Raw genomic sequence first — 10735 nt, 5'->3', positions numbered from 1 at the left:
TGCATGTGTATCTGTGCAATGCATGTGTGTAGGCTTGCCAAGTGCTCTGCTGGCTGAGCCATCTCCCCAAACCCAAATGGTATGACTTTAAACAAATAACTTCTGAATGGTGGTTTCCTCACCTATTGGTCACAAAAGCTCACAGGGCTAAGAGCAGGACCATGATCTATAAAATTCTTAATTATCTTTGGCATATAAAAGTACTGCAATTCAAAATCAGCAGCACGATATGTTTACTATAATGCGTAAGACCCGATCAAACCCCATCTTATGAATCTCACTATCATACACAGCATTCATTAAAACAGAGCACGCAGACACCCCCACGAAGTACCTGTCAAAGGTAATTCCCTTCCCCACAAACACCAGGGGTGCTTCAGTTGCATTGGGACTGCCTGTGTAGTGTATTTCCAAGAAGACTGGTGGTTCTTCGGACCCCTTGGCCACACTTAGAAAAGAGCCCATTTCTTGTTTCTCTATCCAAGACTTGGGTCTACAGCACAGAGAGAGGGAAAAGGAGAGATACAATTACATATATTCCAAAACAATTTAGAAAAATTTCAACAAAATGCTAAAAAAAAGTACAATACACAAATTATCCAAATTCTGAACAGGACCAGGTACACTCAGAAGTAGGGCAGCAGCTTAGTATGCACAGGCCAGAGCTCCATCCCCAGCATTAGGGGAAAAACACTGGACACAGGCTGAAGGTGCCAGTGATCACAGCCTATTGTTTGCTTCTGTCTACTCACAGGCAGAAGGCTTGACTCCGGACACTTTAATTGTAAAATGAGATCAGGCTCTCCCCTACCAAGGATTGATTACACAACTCAGAGAACGTGTTCGTGGTAACTAATACAGTATTAGGTAACAGAGTGTTTACTCAATAAATAACAGTCCTCCTCAATCTACTCAGGTATTTCTGGTTTTAATTTGAAAATGAAGTTAGCAAGGCCATGAGTCTACAAAGGGGAAGTTAAAGATTGTTAAAGCATCTAGTTTTATTTTTGTTTTACTAATAATGGCACACACACAAAATAAACCCACAAAACTAAACAAAGCTATCCTATATCAACAGGAGTAAAATATCCTGTATCTTTGCAGTCTTTCAATGCTGGCACACCACTGCTCATAGCTCCAAGTGCAATTTGAGATGTCTGTGAATGGAAAACTACTTAGTTCTCAATAAACACAGGCTCAGCGCAGGTAACGTGAACCCCCACCTCAGTGCAAACTAGAACACAGACGCCATATTGCTATTCTTTCTAGGGTAAGGAATAAGAGTTCCATATTGATTTCTAGCCACAATAACTAGGTCTGTATTTCAGACAGACTAACATTAGCCAGATCCAAGGACTACTCGAGCACTTGCCCAACCCTTAAGTCTGACTATTACACTAAAATTGCCATCGTTATTTCAAAGGGAAACCAGACACATACGTCTCATCAAAAGAAACACGGCTGTACCCTGTAGGCATTCCCAATCCCAAGCTTAGTACCTGGTGTTTTATTGCTGTCTTGCCCTCCGGAAGAGCTGTGTTTCTTTGATGCAGACCCACCTACCCTGAATGGGGTGTGGTACAGCCGCATCATAGCATGAGTCACAGGCCACCCATGCATTATGCTGGTATCTATCTGAACTCTTCTTCCCTCTGCTCACCCACAAGCCTTGCTGTTTCCAAGACTACTGCACACCTTACCTGAAGCCTGGTCTGGTAACATTTAAAGTGACTTTTAGGACTCTGCTGGTACTTTCACTCCCAGCCCTCATCCTGCTCCTGCAGCACCCGCCGCTACCTGCAAATCTTATGCATTCCCTGACCTGCAGCATCGCCACTACTCACTGACACAGGGTTTCTGTTGCTGAGATAAAACACCATAGCCATAAGCAACTTGGGGAAGGAAGTTTATTTCAGCTTACACTTCCAGGTAGTAGTCCATCCCTGAGAAAAGTCAGGGCAGGAACTCAAGCAGGGCTGGCATCTGGAGGCAAGAGCTGATGCAGAAGCCATGGAGGGCTGCTGCTTACTGCCTGCTCCCCATGGCTTGCTCACTCTGCTTTCTTATAGAACCCAGCACCACCAGCTCTGGGATTGCACCACCACACTAAGGTGGGCCCTCTCACATCAACTGTCAACCAAGAAAATACACCACAGGTTTATCCACAGATCAGTCTGGTTGGGGCATTTTTCCCAGTTGAGGTTCCCTCTTCCAAAGTGACTCAGATTGATCTAAAACCAAACAGCACACACTGCTCTTTTTGCTGTACATCCTGAGTCTATGACAAAATCATAAATTACCTGATATGGACCTCTGCTTTACTACTGGCACTTTTGATATTTTTTTCAATAATTTCAGCAAATTTGGTTGGCGTCATCTCATTGGCTGGGGACTCCATCAGCTGGCGGGCCAAGTTCTGTCCAGAAGCAAAGAGGACCCCTTTCTCCCAAGCCTCCTGATCACCGCTGTGGAAGAAAAGAGTTACTCTCAAACAACATCAAGAGCACTGACCTTTCTACAAACAAAGAATGAGTGTACAAGTCCTAGAGCCATTCTATGAGCAAGAAAACAGGCCCCACTGAAGAAGCAGGGGAGATGCGGCTAAGCAGCAAGCTTCAAGGATCTCCCCCTGCATAATTAAAAATGGGGGGTGGAAAGTCACAGATATTTGCAGCTGTAAACGCATATGCAAAGGTTATGTAGATTCCTACCCAGAGCCCAGTTCACTACAAAGAGACATCAGTCCCAAGTCCTAACTGTGAGACCACCATGCAGCAAGCACTCAGATGTGGAGTTGTAGGCTCTGCAGCCTCACTGTGCCTGGATAAAGGCTCTAAATACCAGCCCACCGGACAGCGAGTATTAGCGTTACAAGAGAATGCAGTAAGGTGATGTTGAATAGCCCTAGTTCTTTGACAGCAGTTAATATGGGCAACATGGAAATGGACAAATAAGAGCTGGCACCTCAGAACATTCACCATGTGCTACCCACTTGACATATTTGTCTTTCAGTTTTCATACAAATGATGATCAGTCAGGACTGAAGGCACATGCCTCTATTTGTGGCACTGTGAGTTCAAGGCAGCAAGACTGTGAGTTCAAGGCTAGTCTAAGGACATACAGTGAGATCTTCTCCCAAAACACAAAAATCTACACCAGGATCCACAACTCTCCTATACAAATGAAGAAATAACTGAGGTTATCCCAAGAAAGTGACAGAGACAGGATTCAAATGCAGGTTGACTGCAGAGCCTTCATTCCCGGCCACTCTCTAACCGACACTATCACCGTTCTATGCCAAGAACAACCCACTAGCCTCACGGCTCCTGCGACTGAAGATCTTTCATTGTCTATTACTGACAGCAGAGACCTGTCCCTTCAAAACTAGAACAGGGCTAGAATAACTATGATCAGTTATCTTCTGAAAGCGTCTCCTACCATGGACCACAAAGGCAAAGATGGAACACTGTCAACCATATAGATACAACATTCAGCATGTTAGATGTGAGTTCAATGGGGAGGACTTGGATTACAGCTCACTAGGATATCCAATCGAGTCATTCCTCCTTCTGGGGAAGAGCCAACATTGTGAATGCTTCTTAGTTACCAGCAAGTACAGAGCGTTCTCAGGAGCCACGGAGGAATCACACACATGGCAAGAGTCAGGAGCAGAGCTTGGGGACATTACCATAGTGTAAAGAGGGCCGAGACACTAAAAAGAACACACACAAGCCACACAGTGCTGCTGGACACTGGAAGCAGGCACGCAGTCAGATGCCTGGGAGTGTCACCCACACCCCGATTTCCTTCCATCACCTTCCGTAGAGCTTCGCTGATACAGCAACCTTCTTTTTCTGCTTTAGGTCATCAAACTCATAGAGACCAAGCACAGCTCCTTCTGCAGCAGCCTGAGCATCTCCACAGGGATCCACCTCCACGGAAGGCAGCTCCAGGTCTTGAACTTGCCTGCATCCCGCTTCAGAATGACAGCAGAAACAGAAAACCAAGTCAGCGCACAGCAGAGGCACGAGGTGGAGTGCCCAGGAACAGAACGGATGATTGATGGTTCTGGCTCTAAATTTTCATCTCCCCTTCCATAAAGTGTGCACGAGTATGTGCTCACAGAGAGGGCAGAGGTCAAAGGCACAGCTCCTCATAAATGGGGAGAGACCCTCAGAGAGAGGCGGATATAACCAGTAGCATTTCTGAGTTTCCTGATAAAGCTTCCCAACTGACAGATTAAAGGGACCAAGAAATGATGACACCAAAGTTACAACCAAGCAACTGAGTAGAGACCATCAATCATTAACAGCATTTATAAGAGTGTGTCAGTAAAAACTCTCAAATAAAAGTTAGAAATGCCTACTTAACTCCGAAAGTAAACTTAATAAGCATCTGTGACAGATCCAGGGCCAAGGATTAGTTACACAAATTACCGCCGCCTCAGAGTGTTTCTCAAGGTGCATTTGGGGCAGTCATCCTGTGGGACAGGCTCTCCTCGCTACTAAGCAACAAAGTGACTCAGCGGCCTCAGTCTCAGTTACCCCAACCCACCTGGGACAGGCCTGTGCCTTTCGCTAGCAATGAGTAAGTAGCCCACACTCTGCTCCTGTTTTCTTTGATTTGTAAATATAACAATTCTCTGTTATCTAAAGGCTGGGCAACACTAGTTGCATTACAAAATGGAAAACTGTCTACAAATCACGATTTCTGAAGGAATACAGTTTTAAGAAGAAATGGTAGCAAACCACCCAACAGAAATCAGAAAGACTAAAAGTGTCATAAGCTAGCCTCTTTACCTAGGTAAGGTCAACATATTCACATAAACTGAACTCGTTGAGCTATGGCATGCGAGCATGTAATCATGGTAAGGGTGAAGGCAGTGACAGAAAAGGGAAGAAAGACCATCTTAAGGAATGGACCCTTGAGAACCTTCAGCCTTTCAAACATAAAGAGCAAGCAAACCTGCAACAGCAGCTCTGATGTTTTCTTTGCCTTCGTTCCAGTTTTCCTGCTCATCGAATCCAGCCGATCTCTTGCCAAGGCCGACTACCACCACACTGGGAAAGTCCTAGTCCACAAACACAGCCAGTTAGCCACTGCGAACTCTTTAAACAGCTCCACACCAGACGGGAATGCCAGAGGGAGGCGGCTGTCACAGAGTCACTAAGAGCAGCCCTGGGTGCCGATGAGTACAACAGATGTGACAGGCAGAGTGAGAGCAATTCTCCAAGTGACTCTGCACGAGGTGGTGGTCTTCCTTCACACTGAGGAGAACAAGCTAGAGGAGACAGCCACTCCCTTCATGAGCATAAGCAGTGCTTCCGCCTAATATGGGAACGAAGCTGTACGATCAAACACAAGAGCTCTATCTAGCATGACTAGGCAGCCACACGAATGAGTATACATGGGAGGTCCAACATGGATTTTGCCAAATGAACATGACTTTCATTTCGTACCTCATGTAGACCATAGAAGGTTCTGGTTTTGCCTGCCTTCAGAGGAGGTCCCGATCTGAAGCAAGAGGAAATGGTTGTTTCAACATTACAATCTGTGCTGGTCTCTTGGTCAATGACCTAAGCATGAGCAGGACACACTTGCTAACTTTCTGTTCTGAGCTTCCCTTCCAGCTTCACAGAATGCACACAGGCCAGGCTCCGCAGACGCAGCCCAGCACTTCCACCTCTGAAAGTACTGAGTCAGTTTCCAGGTTACATGGGACAGGAACATCAATAATAATAAATAATAATAATAATAAAAACAACAACAATAAGGAAGCCGGGTGTGGTGGGTCATGCCTGTAATTCCAGAACTTGGGAGGCTGAGGAAGGACTGCCATGAGTTGGAGGCCAACCTGGATGACATAGTGAGTTCTGGTTTAGCCTAGACTACCAAATGTGGCCAAGGCCTTTTTATTTTAGCAATGCCATAGATAGGCAAGGGGATCTGAGCACTGGATGGTGACTGTACTAAATAATGGAAACCTTTTTAATAAAAACACCAAGATGAAAACCAGAGTGGTGACCAAAGCAGCTGACTTGACAGCACCATCTCCAGTGTTTCCCACATACTGTTTACTGAGATAGATGAGAGACATGGCAATTTCCACACAAAAGAGGGATCCCACAGTGGCCAGAGACTCAGGCTGTAGCCAATGGTGACCCTGCAGCAAAACCAGAGCACTCTGGACTCTTAACAGCTCAGCTTCTGGATTAATGATTTAACGTATCTGTGAAGGACTACCAACTAAGCAGAGGTACAAGTCCTAAAGAATCAGATGGCACCTGATACCCTCTAACACAGTCTATAACCTGAGTAGCAGGTAGTTGGGGCTTATGTAGCTCTCTTCCTGCCAAAAGTGGCCAGCAACTCTATAGTTTCCCTACTTCCTCCCAGAACTCACTAATCTAGGAGAGGTCAGATCTCAGACCCTCTGCAGACTGAATTTCTTGCTAATCAGGTAATCCTCTTCTACTTTAACATTTGAAAGGCCGTCAAGGTCCAGCCAGGCAATCAAAGGGCAGGGCCTTAGGCTGTTGTTAACTGGTGGGCACTTTTAGAGGCTGGTACCAGACAGGAAAGCAGGGACTGTAAAGCCAAGCCCAGGGAGTGGGCTGAGGAAATCTGTTCCTTTCTGGATCCCTGTCAATCCTTCATAAAAAGTTTGTGATCTGGCTAGAAATCACATGACTTCCCAGAACTAGAGACCCACCCACGCTGAGCCAACTGCCCAGCTTCTTCCAGAACCCACTTTCATTTTCAGAGATCCAGCTAGCCAGGGCCCCACTAACTTTACGTGACACTCTGAAAGAATCTCAGTCAATCTTGGGATCTTTAAGAACTGGACCCCACCCGGTGGCACTGCACACACCACACACACACACACACTCCAGAGAATGAGGCAGGTGCATCTCTGCAACTTTGATGACCAGGACAGTCACAGCTACCTTGTGAGACCCTGTTTCACAAATCAACAAGCACACACACACACAAAAGGAACCCCAAATATAGTATTACTTACATGTTCAACATTTCTCTCAGCTTTCCAGCCACCAACTTATTAAAACTCTCTCCTGCACTTGTAAACTGGGGTATGTCATCCTCTTTGTCTTTGGAATAAATTCCTAAAACAAGACCCTGAGAAAATTAAGAAAGACAAATACAGTCGGAGTGCATTCCTTAGAAGACCGAGACTGCCCAAACTCTAGAAGGGGCAAACAATTCCATTAGAAATGTGTCCTCCCCAAGGGGGCAAGAGCAGAGGCAGACAGCAGCAGCCCCTACTTCAGCAGCTGAAATCCCTGCCAGGGCCAGACTGGACCTGGGCTGTGTGCGAAACATTGGGCCCCACCCTAAACATGAAAGTCACTTGTTTCTGATACACTGCTTCACATTTACAATCCCTTTAAAGACCTGGTGTTTTGACTATGACAGTCAGTGGGTTGGCTGCAGGACTTTGTACCTGCAGAAATGTCAGGGGAAGGCTCCAAAAACCTGAGATTTTGGAGCACTTCAGATTTCAGGTTAAGGATGCTCCCACTGTCTAGGAAGTAGCCTGTCAATCAGGTGGGGGGAAACACGCAACTCTGCAGGGCCTTCTCAAGCACTGAGTGGTGGGGCCCCTCACCTCCCTCACAACTGTCAGGCCCCAGACATCTGAAAGAGGATGTAAAGCCACTACTCATCATTTGCTTGCACACGGCAATTCCAGACTTTTAAAATACTGTTTCCCATGCTGGGTGGTGGTGGCACAGCCTTTAATCCCAGCACTGGGAGGCAGAGTCCAGGTGAACTTCTGAGTTCAAGGCCAGCCTGGTTTACAGAGCAAGTTCCAGGATTAAACAGAAACCCAGCTCAGAAAACAAAAACCAAAAAACCAACCAGAGACCAAAACCCTGAAACCTAGTTTCTGACACACTAGCGCCTGGGTGGTAAAACTTCGACAATGCGCATGCCTTCTCTTTCGGGCCTTAGCACTTTCCAAAATCCCCAGTACTTGGGCCACACAGTGCCTCATCTTTTTGCCCAAGAAATCTGGCTTCCTTGGCACAGTAACTACGAGGTTCCAGTTGTCCCCAGATTGTTTGTTCCCGGGGTTTCACGAAACCAAGCTGCGACTGTTCACTGTTACTGAGCAGACTAGACCGATCACAGGGTTGGAAACTGTACTGACGGGTGTCCGTCTAACCCCCCCCCCCTCGCCCCACTATCTGTGATACCTGAAGGGGACCTGTGCCCACCTGGAACATTCCTCCCTCACCAGGTCTTTAAAGCAAGACTCATTCCGATGAGCCAGCACCCTTCCAGACCCTTCCTTCACGTGTAAGAGTAGCGTTCATAATTTCTCACAGCCCAACTAGATGGTGAAGATGCTCTTTCAATTGCAAGATGACCTCTCTGGACAAAGTCCTTTTCCCTAGAAACTGCTTTTCTCCAGAAACCCAATCCAACAGCTTACTCCCCTGGGGCCTTTCCTGACATTTCACTTCAGCAGGGGGAGGGGTCCTTAGCTGACTTTGGAACAATCCTGCCACTGTCCTTTCTAGGGTCTCGGCAAGAACTCAAAGATTCGACGAAGTAGGCGCGGGTAATTTTTAGGAGCTCAGTTGGATGGATGAGTCTGTAAAGACTGCTAGGTGGAGCGTACGGTTTTGATCGGAGTTCAGAACCCAGCACTGTCCAGGAAGGAGGAGAGGGGCGCGCCCTCCGCAAGCAGCACGGATCGTCCTCGCCACAGCCCGGGCCCTGGCTGGCGCCCTGCAAACTCAGGGAACTTTTTTTGTTCCGCTCAATTGTGCAACTTGATGCGTCCGTCCTACGCACCGCGGCCTGGACCAGTCTGGCCACCCCGCCGCCCGGAGCCAAAGCAGCACGCGCGGCCTCCCGGGCGAGCCGACCCCACTCACCTTCGTCATGTCTGCGGTGGACAGACCCCGATCCCAGAGACTTCTCACTCCCAGGCGGCGGAGCGCGACTCGCGCGGCAGCCGGAAGAGGCAGCGGGAACATCTTCTCGGCTCGGCCCACCGCGCCGCCCTCCAGAGGGAGCACGTGGCGCGAGGGCGGGCGCGCGCCTGGGGGCGGGACCTCCGGAGTGTCCTGACGCGCGCCTGGGAAAGGACAGGTGCGGGGGCGGGGCTGCCGGCCACTGGGCGGAGACACGCTAACGCGCCTTGGGGGCGGGGCAGCAGGACCATGGGGCGGGGCTTTCTGTGATTTGGGGAGGGGCGGGCAATGTGAGGCGTGGTTTCTGCTGGCTCAGGGGCGTGTGGGTCTGCCCTTGCGAGTGCCAGAAGCCTGAGAAATTGATATAAGACAGATTAATAGAAGTTTGTGAATTTTATTTAACAAGTTTGTGTGTACGTGGAAGCCCTTACAGAAAAATGAGGATCCTGAAAATGGTTAGGTCTAAGTGCTTTTATTGAATGAAGGGTAATGGTTCTGAAGATAACTAAGTGTAAAAAAAGAAAAAAAAACCTAAGAGAATGTAAGGATTAGCTCTAAACAAGGCTCGTCTGTGCAAATTTCTGTCTTCCTTAACTCCTCACCTCTGGTGATAGTATTTGGAGATAGCGTAGTTTATATGGGAGTTTTTAAGTCCTGCTTTGGGTTTAGGAGACCCAAAGATGGCTCTTCTTGCATTTGCTACTTTTCAAATTGCCTTTAGCACAAAATATTTATGCCCAAATGGTGTACTTTAAGGTAGCACATATTCCATCCTTCTTTATCTAGTTGGGGGCATAAAGTACAAAACCTGTTTTAAAGATCGTTTTATATAGACACTTGTGGCTCTGGGCCATGATTGTCCCTGTCCTGTGTGCCCCCGTCCCTCCACTGTCAAAGCCCCTGTTTTAAAGATATGGTCAGAAGCTTGTGGTACTACTGGGAGGAGGTGGAACATTTAGGGTGTGGGACCTAGGAGAAAGAAGTTGGATGGTTTCAGGTGCACTCTGAGAGCAATGCTGTGAAAACCATTCTGCCATGTCCTTTTAGCATATTTGCTATGATATCACTAGCCCTAAACTCCAGGGCCAAATGACCGTGGAAACCTCTGGAGCTATGAACTAAAGAAAATCTTGCCTCTTATTAGGCTTGAAGTTTTGTCATGGTGATTAAAAGGTGACTAACATAATATGCTCAATTTCCTTGTGCCTCCTTTATTTTGTCCAGTGCCATTTCTTCCAAGAAATGTCTCCAGCCCCTCCCCGTGTGGGTTATGCATCTTCTTCTCCTCCCAAAGCAGCCAGTATCAAAGTGTTAATCAGCTGTATCCTGCTCTTTTTTGGGAGGGAGGGGGTGGCTTTCCCCTTTGTGTACTTGTGCCAAAATCTGGCATCTGGTCTATATCTAGGGCCTATGCAAACAAGGTGTTCATAAACATCTGAATGAATGTATGATCAAAGTCCAGTTGAGGCAGCAACATTTAATTAGAGAACAGGATGTGACTTCCTGATAATAAACTGCCTGAGAAGGAGATAGATAATTAGAAGGGACCGTCAGCATCAGGAAGAGAGTGGGAGAGAGTTGGCTTGGCATGGGTTGGAGAGATCGGGCTGCCTGGAATAAAAAGATGTAAAGAGAATATTGCTGGATTAACAAGAATCTTGAAAGGCAGCAGCATTTCCTGTGGATGAGGGCGGCAGCAGGAAACCAGTGATGACTTTAGCAGAAGATGCTGCAGGAAGAGCTGTGTTTTAAGAGCTGCGTCGGTTAAACACATTAGAGCAGAGGCACCA

General features: G+C 47.3%; 1 protein-coding gene across 1 annotated transcript in view; it reads right to left on the bottom strand.

Annotated features, from left to right (window-relative positions):
* The window catches only part of Lap3 (leucine aminopeptidase 3), a 17361-nt gene extending 8328 nt beyond the window's left edge, over positions 1 to 9033 (bottom strand). The window contains exons 1-7 of the mRNA XM_005365999.3: positions 8907 to 9033; positions 7022 to 7137; positions 5460 to 5514; positions 4966 to 5071; positions 3817 to 3976; positions 2301 to 2465; positions 335 to 493 (exon numbers count right to left, since the gene is read on the bottom strand). Of these exons, the coding sequence (XP_005366056.1) occupies positions 335 to 493; positions 2301 to 2465; positions 3817 to 3976; positions 4966 to 5071; positions 5460 to 5514; positions 7022 to 7137; positions 8907 to 9008 (863 nt within the window). The 5' untranslated portion in view covers positions 9009 to 9033. The remainder of the gene's footprint in view (positions 1 to 334; positions 494 to 2300; positions 2466 to 3816; positions 3977 to 4965; positions 5072 to 5459; positions 5515 to 7021; positions 7138 to 8906) is intronic.
* Positions 9034 to 10735: the final 1702 nt, after the last annotated feature.

This window comes from Microtus ochrogaster, unplaced genomic scaffold, assembly GCF_000317375.1.
Source record: "Microtus ochrogaster isolate Prairie Vole_2 unplaced genomic scaffold, MicOch1.0 UNK5, whole genome shotgun sequence".
NCBI lineage: Eukaryota > Metazoa > Chordata > Mammalia > Rodentia > Cricetidae > Microtus > Microtus ochrogaster.
This window is presented reverse-complemented; position numbering and strand designations above follow the sequence as displayed.